General features: G+C 55.2%; 1 protein-coding gene across 1 annotated transcript in view; it reads left to right on the plus strand.

Annotated features, from left to right (window-relative positions):
- The window catches only part of LOC141994449 (glucagon receptor-like), a 41557-nt gene extending 26783 nt beyond the window's left edge, over positions 1-14774 (plus strand). Inside the window, exons 5-14 of the mRNA XM_074964682.1 lie at positions 2578-2699; positions 3378-3484; positions 3913-4069; positions 5191-5350; positions 6107-6167; positions 7105-7174; positions 8059-8147; positions 9400-9538; positions 10494-10535; positions 11482-14774. Of these exons, the coding sequence (XP_074820783.1) occupies positions 2578-2699; positions 3378-3484; positions 3913-4069; positions 5191-5350; positions 6107-6167; positions 7105-7174; positions 8059-8147; positions 9400-9538; positions 10494-10535; positions 11482-11553 (1019 nt within the window). The 3' untranslated portion in view covers positions 11554-14774. The remainder of the gene's footprint in view (positions 1-2577; positions 2700-3377; positions 3485-3912; positions 4070-5190; positions 5351-6106; positions 6168-7104; positions 7175-8058; positions 8148-9399; positions 9539-10493; positions 10536-11481) is intronic.
- Positions 14775-17405: the final 2631 nt, after the last annotated feature.

A 17405-nucleotide genomic window follows, 5' to 3' on the forward strand; every position in this document is an offset into this window, starting at 1 on the left:
AAGAAGGATCCACCTGGCTCAAAGCATTAGAATGGCTTTCGATTCACAAGTTTCAGTTATAATCCCAGCCTGTTGGTTTTCAAATGCCATACAAAAGAAGAACAGGCTCAGTAATACCAGTTGCCTCTAGTCTTTTTAATTTCAACTTTTTGTTTCATAACAGAGGGTACAGATCTGGGTTTGAAATAACAAGGCATGACATTTATGTAGATTTTTAGCAGTCGTGCCTTTTAAGGTGCCCCATTCATCTTTATATACTCCTTATATGTATTTAAAACAGTTTCCAGAACTAGATTATCTTCTGATTTAAAGTGATGCACTTTTCTCTTCCAGTCCAGTGAAAGCTCATCCAACCATCCTTGACCGAGCAACTTTGGGTCAGGGCCTTCAGCCATGAGCAATGGTGGATGCCTTATTTGGCTCTGGTGGGAAACCTTTGCATTGGTGGTTCCCAGTATCTTTATTGCTTCTACAGTGTTTCATTTGTTGTGGAGGGCAACAAAAATGATTAGGGGGCTGGAGCACGTGACTTATGAGGAGAGGCTGAGGGAACTGGGATTGTTTAGTCTGCAGAAGAGAAGAATGAGGGGGGATTTGATAGCTGCTTTCAACTACCTGAAAGGGGGTTCCAAAGAGGATGGATCTAGACTGTTCTCAGTGGTAGCAGATAACAGAACAAGGCGTAATGGTCTCAAGTTGCAGTGGGAGAGGTTTAGGTTGGATATTAGAAAAAACTTTTTCACTAGGAGGGTGGTGAAGCACTGGAATGGGTTACCTAGGGAGATGGTGGAATCTCCATCCTTAGAGGTTTTTAAGGTCAGGCTTGACAAAGCCCTGGCTGGGATGATTTAGTTGGGGATTGGTCCTGCCATGAGCAGGGGGTTGGACTAGATGACCTCCTGAGGTCCTTTCCAACCCTGATATTCTATGATTCTATGATTTTATCCTATGTTTCTGCACTGGAGATGGTTCGCTATCTTTCCACAAGGTCTCACATGCTTCTTGGTTCATAATAGTCATGCTACATCCCATATTTGAGCTCAAACTGTGCATTTTTCCCCCACTTACAGTCAGTCCAATATGAATGGGATCTACTTTAGGAATATTTGTTTCAGTAATACTATAAATAGGATAAGTCACTTCTTCCTCTTCTTTTTCATTGCTTTCCTTCTCCAGTACATGGCTATGAGGCTGCTTTTCATCATGGTTTTATGCCTCTGCTTGCTTGGTTTTATTTTGACATGGTCTTCTAACATCTTCTAACAACAGTCAATCTGTAATTGTGACATTTTTCATGATTAAATCTGCAGACCTTTGGGGTGTGTTTGCCTCCACAATGATAACACTCCCTGCTACTGATTGGATCACTTTCCCAGGTTGCCTGGCAATTTTGTGCACAGTACCTTGTGTTCCCTGAATGCTCTTCTGAAGGCTTCTGTGACTTGTATTTGTAAATCCTGTACATTTTTCTTTGCAGATTCCATAGCCTGGGCTGATTTCAGAGCTGTTTCAAATGTAATTGTGGTTCAGAGGGTAATCTCCTTTGCATTCTGTCATCATTCATGCCACAAACTAATCTGTCTGTTGGCATTTGTGTCAGAGTTACACCATAATTACAATCTTGAAGGAGTTTCCTCAGTCCTGACACAAATTACTGTCTCCCCCTATTTCCTAGACTGAGAGTTAAACTTAAATCGTTCTCCTGTTCCCTGGCTGTTGGGTTGAAATAGTTTTTTAACAGATTTACTAGCTCATCAAAAGTTTCATCTCCAGGCTTTTCAGGGGTTAACAGGCCCCTACACTGCTGAATGTGATAGCTTTCTGCTTACCTTCATCAGTCATAGCATTAGCAGTGACAAAATAAGATAATATTTTGCATTATTCTGCCCAAATTTGCGGATTAAATGGTTAAATGGTCCCAAAGGTTGCAGCCAGTTCCCTGGTGTTTGTGAGGATACTAATGCACATACTAATGCTTACATTAGTATGTGCCGACCCCTCAAGTGGAGACAGATTTAGGTATCACCCTTTCATTTGGTGATACCTGGGTGTGTCTCCACTTGAGGGGTCGGCTCCACTTCATCACCATAGATTGTAGCTTAAACCAAATGTACTCCAACTTCTTTGAGTATTAACGGCCTCTTTAGTCAGCCAACACACATCTATCCTGGCAATAGCTCCACAGTTGCCAACAATGCACAACACAACCCTAGAACAGCCACACATTTCCTTCTTTAACTATCTGCCTACTCCCCTGACTTCTTCGCCAGGCCTGAAGCAGAGCTCTGTGGAGCTGGAAAGCTTGTATGGAAAGCTGGAAAGCTTGTCTTTTACTGGACCAACAGAAGTTGGTCCAGTAAAAGACACCATCTCACCCACCTTGTCTCTCTAATATTTGAGTATGTTTACAACACTGCAAACATACTCCTCTTAGAGGCTGCTTTATTATACACATTATTACTGTCCCCAGGATTGCCCGTTGTGGGAAGCTCGGGGGATCAGGCTTTTGTCTGAGGGGAGTCCCCAGGGGAAGGCAATCAGGCTGAAAGGTGACCCTGGTGCGCTCTGTGTCTGCAGTGAAACATGGGTTGGTGAGCCGCAAGTGTGGGCCAGATGGGCAGTGGGTGATGGTGAATGGAACGCAGCCATGGAGGGACTACTCCCAGTGCGAGGAGGAGATGGAGTCCACCATGGAGGAGGTGAGGCTGCTGTACCTGATGGGGGGTGCCCCTGGCTCTTTCTGCGCCAGTCCCCTGACACCCCAGGGGCGTGTGCTAGGGCCCAGCCAGGCCTGGGCTAGGCTGGGCAGGGAGGAGTGTTGGTGAGTGGGGGGACACAGGAGCCTGAAACAAGAGGGATAGGTGGTGGTGAGGTGTAATAATGCACAGGAGGATGGGAGTGGGGATGGGTGTGCTATAACGCATGTTGGGGAGGGGAGGCCATTCAGAAATAGAGTTAAATGTAAACACAGGTGCACAGCTCCCTCCCCATCTCTGCTCAGTCACATGCCGCCTCTCCCTTCTTGGGGTGCTGACCCCCCACTCCCTGCTCTCCCCTCCATGACGAATTCCACTGTTTGGCTGGGGTGGGGGTGGTCACAACTTCCCACTGAGCCCCTCAGCCCCACTCCCGGGTCATTGTGGAGGCCATTCAGAGGCCCTCGCCAGGCTGGGGAGCTCAGGACTCAGCTCCCTGGGGTGGGGAGGGTGTGAGGTCAGGCTCCAGCAGCCCAGGGACCCAAGCCCACCGTCCCATGGGACTCTGTTTCAGCAGGGCAGCGCATCCCCCAGTGGGCACTTGGAGTGCGGGGAGGCCGATGGGGGCAGGGGTGGCAGAACTGACTGTCTGCCTCACCGGGTCCCCTTTGCCCATGCCAGGAAGGGGCCCGCCGGCTGATGGTAAGTTTCAAGGTGCTCTACACGGTGGGATACTCGCTGTCGCTCCTGGCACTGGTCTCTGCCCTGCTCATCCTCACCATCTTCAGGTAGGGCCTGAGCCTGGGGTGCGGGTGCTGTGTGTGCCACGCTGGCAGGGCATGCGGCGGGGCGGGGCTCTCCAGCAGGACGGGATGGAGGGGAGGGATGATCCTGTGCTGGGCACTGCGCGCAATGCTGCTGCGACTGACTCTAGCATCTCAGGGGAGCTCCTGCACCATCCCTTACGGTGCCTTCTGCTGGGACAAGTAGGCAGTGAATGAACTGTGAGCTTGGCACAGCCAGCCCTCCTGCCTCTTTCCCTAATCCTGCTTGGAGAGGGTCGGATGGCAGTAGCTGAGCGCTCCCCCCAGGCCTGCAGTGCCTTATGCAGGAGAGGCTGGGCTGCTCTAGGTTACGGAGCCCTTTCCCGGGGAGAAGGTGCATTCTTTTTCCTCAGCTCTCCAGCGCTGAAAGCCGTCTCTCTCCCTGGGCCTAGGAAACTCCGCTGCACCCGCAACTACATACACGCAAACCTCTTTGCCTCCTTTGGACTGCGGGCCATCTCAGTGATTGTTAAAGACGCGCTGCTGGAGAAGCGGTGGGGCATGGAAATCCTGCATGTGTCTGACTGGGAAGCGCTGCTGAGCAACGAGGCAAGCCCACCAAGAAACCAAATTCTCCTTGGGTGGGGGTGGCATCTAAGTGCCAATGCCTGCGCCCCCCCCCTCCCTGGCCAGCCATGGTGGCTACCTGCTGTACCCCAGGTCCATAGCCTGACAGCTGGCCAGGGAGGCTTGACTTGGGGCTGCGGATGCGATCGGTGCTCAGATCCACCAGCACCCAGAGATCTCACCCCCAGCCCCAACCACTAGGTGGACCTGGGAGAACTCAGAGGAACCCTCTGGGCGGGTGCATCTATTGGCTCAGCCGGAGGGGGGTGCTGCCAGTCTCCCACAGGTGAATTTTTAAAAGCTGTTGAGGATCATAAATCAGCACCGCAATACGTGTGCAAGCTTAAAAACCTCCACCCAACAAAGCAGGGGAAATCAGCTCCTCCTTCACTGGCCTACCACAATTGGAGTTGATGGATCCCTTCCCCCTTCCTCAGGGTGGGGTAGCCCAGTAGCTAGAGCACTGGCCTGGCACTCAGGAGACTCAGGTTCTCTCCCTGGATTTGCTGATGGATGATCTTGGGCACACTGTGTCCCCTTTCTGTGCCTCCGTTTTGCCATCTGTAAAATGGGTGTCATGATAGAAAAGTGCCGTAGAACTGGTTGTTGTTATTTTAACAAACCACCCGCTGCCCCTGCAAATGCTTCCCACACCCTATCACTCAGCCAAGCAATGACGTTTCCCCTGCTGGCCAAGATCCGCTGTGCCTTCCCTCCCATCTCTCCCCAGTAGCCCGCCTGGCCGTGTCTCTGACAGGATGAGAGTTGGCCACTTTGCTCTGGGAGATGAAGCCCTGAATGTGAACAGGATCACCACAACAGAGCAGCAGGGGAGAGCGCCCTCTGGTGGGGTGATGTAGCCTGGCTCTCCCTGCCACTCCCGGTCACATCCATGTTAGTCTACCCAGCGGCGGGCCGTGCCTGGTGTCATGGTGGGCACAGAGTGTGCTGGTTAATGGAGACTCCCGGGTGGGAATGGACAGTGCTCTAAGCATATTGCAACTGGCTGCACTTGTAGCCCCAGGTCCCCAGCTCAGAGCATCCTAGTCGCCTCTTCCTGCACAGTTACTTTATCTCTCTCTCTCTGGGGCGCCTCTCCGCAGGCTGCAGTTGGCTGCCGGGTGGCTCAAGTCATGATGCAATACTGCATTCTAGCCAATCACTACTGGTTTCTGGTGGAAGCCGTCTACCTGTACAAGCTTCTGATTGGAGCGGTGTTTTCCGAGAAGAACTACTACACGCTCTACCTGTACCTAGGCTGGGGTGAGAAGGAAGATGGGAGTGAGTGTGAATGGTGGCCTGGGCGTGCATGTGTGTGTGTGTGTGTGTGTGTGTGTGTGGGGTGTGCACATGAGGAGGCAGCGTGGTGAGGGTGTGGGCATGAGGTGTGGGTAGGCAGTGTGGGGATGCATGTGGCATGGGTGAGTGAGTTGGGTGTGGGCCTGTGGTGTGGTCAGGTCGCATGTGCGGGCGGGCATGGGTCTGGGGATACATGTGTATGGTGTTTGCCAAAGTGAGTACTAGAATTACAGAGGATGTATCGGGGAGCACAGGGGAATGTGGGGCGCTTCAAGAGGGCAGAGACTCGGCCAAGTGGGCAAGTAGCCACCAGGTTCCCCACCTCGGTGACTTGGCAATGGACTGACATCCAAGTGGTTTCCATTCAGTTCTACATGCCCATCAGAGAGCAGCTCATGCCCCTAAAGCAGGATCACTGCTCACAGCTGATAGCGCCTCACCAGGAGGGTTAGTAACGTAGTGACATGGATGAGTGGTGACCCCTAGTGGTGCATGCATGTCACAGGAAATCCTCGCTAGGTGGGGAAAGTGGAGGATTGGGGTCGTGGCCTGTCCTCACTCCCTCAGGGATAAGAATCCCCCGGAGGGCAGGGGCAGGTCCCTGTGTGGATCTGGGTGGGGAGAGAGGGTAGGACCCCCCCCCCCCCCGAGTTTGTGAGAGCTGCCGTCTCAGCTCAGGCAGGTGCTTGGTCTTCATAGGGTTTGCTGTGTGACTTGCAGGAACCCCCGTGGTGTTTGTGGTGCCGTGGCTGGTGGCCAAATACCTGAAGGAGAATGCAGAGTAAGTGCAGACGCTCCTCGCTCTGCTTCCCCAGCAAGCCAAAGCTCCATGCTTCATGCCGCCTGGGTTCTAGCAGGGAGCAGCCATGGGAAAGGCAGGGAGAGCTCTTCCACTGAAATGAACGTGCATTGACTTCTGGGGAGCGGGGCATCTGATTCCTCCACTGCCACGGCCCACCCCAGTCCTGGTTTGACTCCCCTAGGGGTGAGGGAAGAGCTCAGCCTCCAGGGCTTGGTCAGTGCTTGGCCTCCCTGGTGGGGAAGTGAGTGCTGTGCTTGGAGGTGCTTTCTGGGATGGTCTCTGCATAGTGGGAGCAGAACAAAGACCCACCCACCTGATTTCCCACAAGCCACCAAACGGGGCTGGTCACTGGTGACCTGGGCCCCTGGAACAGTGCCCAGGAGTGAACAGCTCCATCTGCCAAGCCATGGAGCTATTGGGGTTAAGCTCTCAGCCTCAATAACCCAACCATCAGGAGGAGACATGAAAAGGAGCCCATCCCCAGCCTGGCCGGTGGGACTTGTGGGCTGACTCCTGGGGGTAGTGAGCTCCAGCTGTCAGGGAAACACAGGCCTGACCTTCCAAGCTCCTGCTGCGTCCGCTCAGAGGCACCCTCCAGGGTGTGGGGCAGGGAAAGAGATTGTCTTTCACTAGCCCACAGCCCACCAGGTTCCTGCAGTCCCTGCCCTGGCCCCTGCTGGAAGCAGACGGGTTAGCTCCGCGGGTGGGTGAGATGGGAAAGGATTCCAACCCCTAGAAAATGGGCAGGCTGGCACAGCTGGTGATAGTCATTCCTGGTCCGCCGGGATGTCCCAGTGATCCAGTGGCAGCGCTTTCACCTGGCCCGCTCTGGCTGTGCACCCCAGCGTGGATAAAGCACAGCTCTCCTGCCTGTTGGCTCCCCGATGTTTAACAGCATGCCTCTCTCGTGCCACAGGTGCTGGGCTCTGAATGAGAACATGGCCTACTGGTGGATCATCAGGATCCCCATCCTGCTGGCGTCCCTGGTAGGTGATCTCAGAGGCCTGTGATCGGGGGTTACATATAAGGCATGGTGTCTCTAATATGACAGCAATTAGTCCTCTGCAGTCACTGACAGTCTGGCTCAGCTCAGAGGTTGAACATGGCCCAATGATACCAGCAGCTCCTGCTGTAGAAATCGCCATCCCTAATCCACAGCAATGCACCCTTCCCTAGTGACTTCCCCACGAGCCTGCCCTGGGAGGGAGCTCAGCATCATTGTCCCACTGAAGAGCTGAGGAAAGTGAGGCACTGGGGAGCATTCAGCCAGTCAGGAGCAAGCACCCACACCTGGCTTGCAGTCCCCTTGTCTAACCACTAGGGGGTGACAAAGAAAGGAGACTTGTCCCTGCCAAGTAACTAACCCGAGTGAACCCCTCTGATGAAAAGAGAAACACCTGTATGTGGGGTCCTGGCCCTGGCCCCTCCAGATTCCTGACCTGGATGTCGGGGCAAGCAGAATCAGGCCCCCAGAGACGCCATCCCACATGATCTGTTGAGCCCAGTGCATGCTGGGAGAGGGCTATGTGAGTCTAGTGGGGGCCAGGTGGCTCCCCAGGCCTGCCAGTGGGCTCACTGTTGAGTCTCTGGGGATGTTCGTCTGCTCCCTGCTCCACAGATATTCTTGCTGTTACTGTTACCCCCTGCATGTCCCTTCCCCTTGTTCCTCCAGAGGTGCTGAGCGTGACCCGCTTCCCTTCATGTTCAGCTGCCCCTGCTCTCAGAGGCCGTCACTTTCAGAGTGACATGGGGAGCCCAGGAAGGATAAAGGGGGGGTGTTCAGCCTACGCACCCCCCAAGGCTGGCCCAGACAATATGCAGAGCCCCCTGGATGAATACAGAAGTAACCCTCCGCATTCTCCCCCCACAGATCAATCTGCTGATCTTCATGAGGATTCTCAAGGTGATCCTGGCCAAGCTGCGTGCCAGCCAGAAAGGCTATGCGGACTACAAGCTGCGGTGAGCTGTCTGTGTGTGCACCTGCTGGGGATGACTTCCCAATGGGTGCCTGCTGCGCCGGCTGTTCTGGATCTAGCTCCCCTGCATTGTAAACCCAGGTCGGTGGGACCCACGCACGTGGACTTGGTGTGTCCAAGCCTGCGCACGTGTCCACACTGCATTGTAAGCCTGGACCTGGGTCTCGCTAGAGCCTCCATCCTGCACTACACAGACCGCCTGAGCCACATTGCAAAATGATAGGGCTTGGATCCCAGTCCAGTGGGATGCAGGCTCAGACCCATCCCCTGGGTGGGACCCAGGGCTTCAGTGCTTGCTGGCTGAGTTGGACAGATTTGTGTGTGGACCATAGCGGGGGTTGGGCTCAAATCAGAGTCCGAGCCTGGGTTCACACTGCAGTGTAAGCATGCCCTTGGAGATCTGGCCACACAACCCACTGTCATGCAAATAGGACTGAGATTTTGTCAGCCATTACAGCAGGTTGCGCTAGCAAGTGGCTGTTAGCACAGGGTGTATGTCTGTGTGTGTGTGTGTGTGTGTGTGCGCGCGCACAACAGATCAATTCTGACCTGTGTATCACAGGCCCCTGAACACTCCCTCCCCCCATATATGCCTACAGGCTAGGATGCCAAAGCTGTACTGCCCACTTGCCTGGCTTGAGGGTCTCGTTACAACGTGGGGATATGGCTCGTGGTTCCTCCATCATTGGTACCAAATGGAGCACGTTGTGGCCACCATTGCCCATGCTGAGCACCGATCCCAGCATGCCATGCTCCAGCTCAGCTGAGCAGCCTGACCGCACAGCATGCTGGGACCTGTTGCCCTCTTGGGCAGGAGTGGTTGCAGGCAGGGGCAACGATGATGTTTGAGTGGGTGGGTTCACTGGCCCCTCTAGGGGCTGGAAGGACATCGCCTCCCGTTTCACACAGGGCAGTCCCAGCTCCTCCCAGCTCCTCCCGCTCTGCTCCCAGAGCAGCATCCTGCTCGCCAATAGCTGACTCTCCGCTTCCCAGCTCCAAAGCACCACACGGCTGGTAGCTCGTGAATCCTCCCCACTCCCAGGCAGGGCAGGCAGCGATTACCCCAGACCCTTAGGCCAGGCTGGGACTAACACTCCATCTATCTCCTCCAGCCCTCAGCACAGACATTACCGTATTTTTTCTCACATGCCACCCCCGCTTTCCTGCCCCTCTGAACACAGGGCCCCCCGGCCCTTCCGTATGAACTCTGGGAGGGGGATCTCGTCCTCTTTCAGGCTGGCCAAGGCCACGCTGACCCTCATCCCCCTCTTTGGGATCCACGAGGTGGTCTTCATCTTTGCCACGGATGAGCAGACCACGGGCATCCTGCGCTACATCAAAGTCTTCTTCACCCTCTTCCTCAACTCTTTTCAGGTGAGCCGAGAGTGCTGCGGCATCCCCACCTCAAGCAGGAGCAGAGAGCCTGTCCCCCTCTTCCCCTCCTTGTGCCACCATCAGCCGGGGGAAGCATGGCCCTTTCCCCTCCAGTCTGGCCACATTAGCCCATCAGCCCTGCTAGCCAAGCTGCAGCCCCTCTCCTGGCTCCTCTGTTGGTGTTGGGGAGCAATGGGGCATCGAGCTGGGCTGCTGCTCAGGAGCCTCAGGGCCCACACAGTCATGTGCCTTCCTTGGGCTGGAGACAGGCTGGGCTGTGCCCTGCACTGATGACCCCTGCAAAGCTGTCCCAGCAGCTGCAAGGTGCGAATTGGTGTCCGACACCTGAAGTGTCGCGCTGTGCCACACTCCAGTCACCTCCGACTGTGTCTGCTTGGCCCACCCCTTTCAGCGTGTATGTAACAGCACTGTGTGGCTGGCCTGGCGCTCCAGGGCTCTACCTGCCTCATCCCATCGCTTGGAGCAGCCTGGAAATAGCAGGCCCATCCCTGCCCGCTGTTAGAGAGGTGTACATGCCCGCATGCTGGGCTGGCGATGACATCCGCATGCGCTGGAAGGAGAGCCCCCTGTTTGGGCAGTGCGTAGCCATGGCAGGCACAGGCCAGGGGCCTGTCCCTGAGGAATGCACCCATGGGCTGAGGGCTGCCCCTCGGGAACCGTACTCTCCCTGTCCTGTTGTAACGCTGCACCATGACCGGCTGGGGGGGTGGTGACTTAGGTGAGCACGTTGGGACGGGTTGCCGCTGTGTCACGGTGTGGGTGGGTTTTCCCCTCCAGCTGAAGCCAGTTGGGGTAGCTGGGCGTACTGCGTCCCAAACTGGTTCTGTGGGATGCACTGAAGAGCAGTTGCCAGGGCCTGGCAAAGCCAGGCTGTCTTCTCAATGGGGAGGAGGGTCGCTGTGCTGCCTGGCTCACCCCTGTGCTTTCTCTCCAGGGTTTCCTGGTCGCTGTGTTGTACTGCTTTGCCAATAAAGAGGTAGGTGCCCCTTTGTCCTGCTCCCTGCGGAGGGGTTGCTCTCTGGCCCTGCAAACACCTGCAGTCGGGGCTCTAACCTGAACTGTGCTCTGTAGTCCAACCCTGGGTCTTCTCTCCATTACTCTCCTGCCAAGCTACTGCTGATTTGCTGTGCCCTGAACTCAGAGACCATGCACCACTGGATAGCCTGGGTGGTTAGGAGCCTTTGATTCTACTAAGAGCCTGTCAAGCTAAAAAACAAACAGGTTTTATTGGATGCATCCACCCTAGCTTGGGTAGGGGCTGCCTCATAGCATGGCTCCCAGTTAGTGTTGCCAGTTTTCGTTGGATGTGTTCCTGGAGGTTTCATCTCATGACATGTAATGAATTAAAGATTAATGTTTAATTCCTGGAGACTCCAGGACAATCCTGGAGGGTTGGCAACCCCTACTCCCAACCTGTTTGCAGTCCAGGACCACCAAGTCAGGAGTCCAGAGATCTATATCTCTTTGCTGCCACACCCATGCTTAATACAAAGGGGAGGCCTCACCCACAGCTCCCAGAATGCAATGCTCTGTCTCAATCAGAGCACCCAGCAGCTCAGATCTGCAAGTTGCATTTCTGTGCTAAGCAAGAAGGCAGCCCTAGGCCATGCTGCAGAACTGGCCTTCCCATCCCCTGTGGCCACATTGCTCGTGGGCCAGCATGCCCCGGGGCTCACATAGGAACACAGCGATGCTGTTTTTCAGTCCTTTGGGGCAGGACCTGCCTCTTCCTATTGCATGGGCCAAATCCCTCCTTGCAGCAACTCCACTGAGGCCAGGGCCTTGTACGTGTGCTGAGTTCAGCCCGCGCCTCTGGGGCTAATGGAACGTAAACCCTATGCAGGCCTGGAGCAATAGCTGTGAACCTCCCAAGAGGCTGTGAAGGGGAAGAATGTCTCACAAGCTCCTTTCCTCCCTCCTAGGTGAAGTCAGAAATGAAGAAGAAATGGCAGCTCTGGAAGCTTGACCATCCAGCGCTCTGCTGCGCACAGTGATGGCTATACTGCCCTGCCGTGGGCAACCTGCCTGGGAAAGCCACAGGAGAAGGGCTGCCTCCAGCTTGATGGCTGGGGGAGTAGGCCAAGAGGCCTGCCATGCTCCCGAGCCCTGGAGGGGATGTGCCTTGTACTGCATCTCTGCAGATGAGAGCCTTGGGGATTGTCTGTGCACCAGATGCCGTGGAGGGCCAGTCCAGGGATGGAGAACAATGGGCCCAGCTGGAGCTGCAGCAGGGCAAAGCACCTGTTTCCAAAACATAGGCGCATCTGGCAACCACGGGTGCTGGTGCAAGCACTGCCTGAGCTGTGGAGCAGAAGCTGGGATCCTGCAGGCCTACACTGCTGCAGAACAGCCACTCCTGAGGCTCCAATGGGGCGAGGGACACACGGCTCTGGAGATACCCTCAGAAGACATGGAAGGCCCTGAGATAGGACCCTGCTGTTTATGCTGCACTGCATAACAGGACACCAAGGGTGTGAGGAAACAGCCTCCTGACTCCTGCTCGCGTCCTCTGCTACCCAACCCTTGGGTGCAGCACCCAAAATCTACCTCTACAGGATGCACCCTTCATCAGGCAGCACTGCATCCAGCGAACCTCCATCCCCAGCAGCACTGCTGTCACCGGACCCCCTGCTGGAGTGAGACACGCAAACCTCAGCACATGGGGATGGAGTCTGACGGGGTCACGACTGTCCGAGGACAGGCCAGACTGCAGCAATGAGATGCTGCTGTGATTGCTGTGCGGTAGCGGACACAGTGGCTGCAAGTGGAGCTAGGCCTGTGGCTAAGCCTTTAGTCAGAACTGATCCAGGCCTCCACTCGGGGAGCTGGAAGGCTCACACATCTGATCCATGGGGGTGCAGCTCTCACCCTGTAAATCGGGGACACTCTGCTCCCTCTTCTGGTGCTGCTCTCCCCAGCTGTTAGCCGGGGAGACGTTTCAGAAGCTGGAGGGCTGGGACAGGCCTGTATGCTTAGCCCCAGGGAACCCCAATGTGGGTTTGGGCAGGTTGCCTGCCTGTCACTGGCCCATATGCGAACAGCAGGCTGGCTGGGACTGCCTGGCACGGATGTCTCATAGCTGAGTGGCAGGGAAGCCAGAGTGGTTGGCGAAACACGGCTCAGCTGACTTGTCTAGCCTTGCGAGGTCTGCCTCAGGGGGAGGTGGGAGCTCAGAAACCCAGACGGTTTCTTTGCATCACTCAACTCCTTCAGCACATTGGGTCTGGGCTTTCAGCCCTCTTCCCCCAGTCCCATGGTATATCCAAGTCAAAGATCCATCATCATCTGCCTTCCTCTCCTTCCCGTTGCCCTGCCCAGCTAGCCCAAAAGCCTGCTGTTCCCCTCCTCTTCAGAGCTGCCTCCTGCCCAGCTGAACTAGCCAGAACTGTCTTAGCCAACCCCCCTCACAATAGCATCTAGGCACCTCAACCTCTTTAATGTATTTATCCTCTGAGCACGGCCCTGCCTCCCAGGACTGGTGCTGTCCCCACTTTTCACAGATGAACAATTGAGGCTAGAGAGATGCATGTGTGACCCAAGGTCAGGCAGAAAGGCAGGGGCAGAGCTGGGCACTGAACCTGGCTCTCGCCAGTAGACACTGGTCCCCTGAGCCACATCCACCTCCAAGTGTTGGGTTTGAGGCGGGTAACCTGTATAGCATAGGGGCAGGCTTGGGGCAGGCAACCTCTTAACACTGAGTGGTCCGACTATGTTAGACCCTGGTAACCTGATAGGAGCGTTTAGGTCGGGTTGCATCAGTCATGACAACACCTTGCCCCTCTCAGGTCAGGTTCTGGTCGGCTGTGATCGAGCTGGGTTGGGTCAAGCTCTAACGTTAGGCGCAAGCAGACCTGCTCATGAGTCCTAGGCTAGTGCCCTACCTCTGGGCACTCCTTCCTCTCTGCCTTGGCCAGTGCTCACCCCCCTCTTTCTTCCATGGCTGCAGCAACTGAAAAGTGCCAGGCTGGTACAGCTAAACAGGCAGCCTGCTCCCGTCAGGCAGGCTCACCCATCCTCCGTGCTCAGCAACTCTGCTGCTGGCGATAGGGAAGGGCGGGAGATTCTGGAGCTTGCCAAGCAAGGGGTTGGATTTGCAAACTGTTCTGCTTCCAGCCCAGGTGGCAATGGCCTGGCTGGGGCAGTACAGTCAGCTACGTGCCCGGAGGAAGTGCAGAGCATGCTCTTCTCTGGGCTCCCTGAATCCAGATTGTCAGGGCTGGAGTCCAGTCTGCTGCTCAGCCCCAACCTGGGGCCTCCTGACCCTGGACTACGGGCGTGTAGTCTCCATAGCCCAGCCAGTCCTCTGCGTCCTTGCTGCAGGTGCTGGGAAGAAGCCAATGGTCACTTCCTGTGATGTGGATCCTGGGGTGCGAGGAAGTGGGCTGGGACCAGCAAGGCATTTCTCCTAGATCATTCCAGAGCCCTCCGCTGGGCGCAGCTTCTGGTCTGGGGCGGATTGCAACCGGTGCTCTAGAGGTGGCGGGAGCCCCAGACCCCATGGGCTCTGCTGTAAATCATGCCGGTGGTGTCGCCCGCTGCTGCCCACGTGCCTCAGGCCCATGCAGTTTATGCACAGACCTTCCTTTACAGGGCTGCATTTCCCCATCTCCTAGTGGACAAAAGCAGAATCGTGCCCACCAGCTGCCAACTGCCAGAGCTACGCCTGCCTCACTCGGGTTCTGAGCCCTCTCCTCTGAGGGCAGGGACGTGCCTCCTCGCAGGGGGGCAGATGCCAGCAGCTGCCAGAATGCTGCCCGTAGTTGCCCTCACCTTCAGGAGAAGGATGCGTGCGGTAGGGACCACGGCTCCCCCCAGGCAATGCTCCAGCAGCAGCAGAACAGACCACAGCTCCCAGGGAGGAGGCAGGCTGCCCCCACCTCCCACTTTATGCAATTTATGTCCAGGTGGCCCCTTAGGCTCCTGGCAAGTTGCCAACATGGCCTCTTGGTAGCAAGCGGTGTCTAAGTGCCCCAGCCAATGTAGTGCTCTGTGGAGGGGCTGGATAATGCAGCCTCTCCAGGAGGTTGTGGGAGGGATTGTTCTTGGGATTTCACAGGCTGGCAAGGAGCCATTCTAGCTGTTTCTGGGCTCAGCTGCACCCGGGTTTGAGGCTGGAGGGAGTTCTGCAGGAGCCCTCGGTAGCTGGCCAGCTGCTAAGGAGCACCAGAGCGTTTTGCACATTGTCTTTTCACCTGTAAATAAATGTTTATTTTTTCAGCAAAGGAAATGTGCACTGCTGTTTTGGGGGGCTAAGTGGGGGTGGGGGGAGAAAGCCACCTGGGCATAGAGGGAAAGGGGCAGCAGCTCCAGGGCATGAGCTGGGCATTGAATACCCGAATCAAGCAGTCAAGTGTTTGACTGGCTTCTTCCTGGGGTTTCACTCCTGTGGCTCTGGCTGGCACCCTCCTCCCCTCCATCTGCACAGAGCACCATGTTCACTCCTTAACCAGAGCAGCAGGTGAAAAATCAAACCCTGCTGACCCTGGGAGTGACTAATAACCCCCTGCAGAGAATCCAAAACACGACAAGCTCTTCCTTGGCTTTGTATTTCACTCAGCTGGGCCCACACCCTCAGAGCAGGCAGCTTCTCACCCTATTGAGCCATGGGGCTGGCCAGATTCTCCTCCATGCTAGTATGATGCTGTAGAGTCTGTCTCTCGTTTGAGCCTGAGCCAAAGCCCACTGCAGTTCATGGAACGATTCTCCAACTCCGGTCGCTTTGGGAGCCACGCAGCCCAAGGTAAGCTGCACCCCAAGCCCTGCCCCAGGCCAGAGCCTGCACCCCACACCCAAACTTCCTCCCAGAGCCCACACCCCTTACCCCCTCCTGCACCCCAATCCAGGTGCATCCCTTTTTTTCATTCACTTCCTGTTACTTATAATATAGGAGGAGGATGAAGAAAAAAAATGAATGAAAAATGGGGGGAAGATAAGAGAATGTTCTTCTTCTTGGCTGGGTCCTGAGGGCGGGGGACACCTGAAAATGAAGCTGCACCCAGGGCCCCACTAACTCCAAATCTGCCACTGCTGCCAGCTAGGCGGAAAGTAGTCAGGAAGCTATGTGGCACATGGACAGTACTGGCCAACTCTAGAGGAACAGGCAGGGTCGACCGTCAAGTCCACAGCATAGGACACCTGCATATAGGCTTGAACGTGCTGATCAGGAAGCTTTGGTTTGGCTGGAGAGAGACTAAGTTCAAGCCACTTTAAAAACCAGACAATTATTTAAGCCAACTCTCCCCGGCATCATCTCTGCACAGATGGGCTATAGGTTGGAGTGAGCGATTTGTGAAAGCCGCTACAGTCTGACAGGGGATTTGGACCACTCTGAGATGAGAATCAGGCCCTGGGTCACTAGCTAGGCTCATGGCCTAAATTCCAGCCTGCAATCAATACTGCAGCCAAGCCCACGCAGCCTTAAACCATTTCTAACCCATCTGTAATGCACTTTGCCACATGCTCAGCTCTCCTCCCACAGCTGGGGCTGTTGAGGCTTATTCAGTGGAAGTGGCCAAAGGCACAAACAGACTAAGGGGAATGGCCAAGTGATCAGGCTGAGAGGGGGAGGCAGCACAATTTAGCCCAGAAGCTCCCTTGTTAGGTCAGCCCATCTCACAGCCCAGCACGCCACATGCTGCTGTCAGATCTGCTGCAGAACCAGCCTAGAGCTAGTAGGCAGCATGTCAGGAAGTGCCAAAGATGTGCCCCTTGGAACTGTGTGTATATGGGAAGAATCGCAAAGGTTTGCGATTTCTATTTGATTCCAAGTGACAGACAATACGATCAGCGTTTGCAGCGATGCTGTAGCTATGTTGCCCCAGGATAGTACCCACCTTGTGTGTCTAAGGAAGAGCTCTGGGTAGCTCGAAAGTTTGTCTCACCAACAGAAGCTGGTCCAGTAAAAGATATTACTTCCCCCACCTTGTCTCTAAGATTATTGCATAGTTCAGCCTCTTATAAAAAACACAGCTCCATGCCCCCTGTTTGCCTCCTCCATAGAGCCCCTACAGCCAGTGCAGAGGTTGAGTACTGGCTGCTGGGTTACAGATCAAGCTGAGTGATTTGCACTTTGTTTAACAAATCACAATGAAAAATCCCATCTTTGCAAAACAGTAAGAGCTAGTGGGCAGCTGGGGACACGTGTACTGCCTCCTGCACAGCCTCTTCTCACCCCTGAAGGCTGATGAAGACACCTGCAAAAGAGCTTGTCTACAGAGGGACGCTGACCAGCCTAACGATAGCAGAATTACTTCGCGACAGCTAAGTCAGTCAATATCCCTGTGTAGACAAACCCTAAGACCTGACCCTGTAACCACTCTCCAATGGAGAGGTCTGGTGAAGCCAATAGGCTATTTACATGTGTACAGAGCATTCCCATATGAAAGTATGTGAAGGACCAGGCTTATAGTGGAAGGGGGTCTGGGTTCAATGACAAATGTTTAGAGAGCCCCATAGTCTTTCCATTCTATGCTGCTCTGTGTAGAATGTGGCTGAACACAGTGATGCCTAGGGGGCCATGGCAGCCAAGTGCAGGGCAGAGCAGCCCTGAGGTGGCTCTAACTTATTCCAAGGGCCATGCAGGTTCCTGATCAGCCTGGCTTAGGGGAAGTTCAACTGGTGCCCTAAAAGTTACTTTTTTACCCCCACCCCATTCCTAGATGCAAGCTGAGCGTTAGCAGAAGAAAACCACACCCCATGTGTGAGCATTTCCCACCACCTCTTCCTTCCCACCTCTCCCCAGCAATTCCCTTCCCCGTGCAGGTGATGGAGATACTGCTCCAGCACGGGAGTTAGGCACGCTAGAGGGACAATCGCAATGCGCCAAGCCCTCCCCCACAGCCACAGT

Source organism: Natator depressus, chromosome 10, assembly GCF_965152275.1.
Source record: "Natator depressus isolate rNatDep1 chromosome 10, rNatDep2.hap1, whole genome shotgun sequence".
NCBI lineage: Eukaryota > Metazoa > Chordata > Testudines > Cheloniidae > Natator > Natator depressus.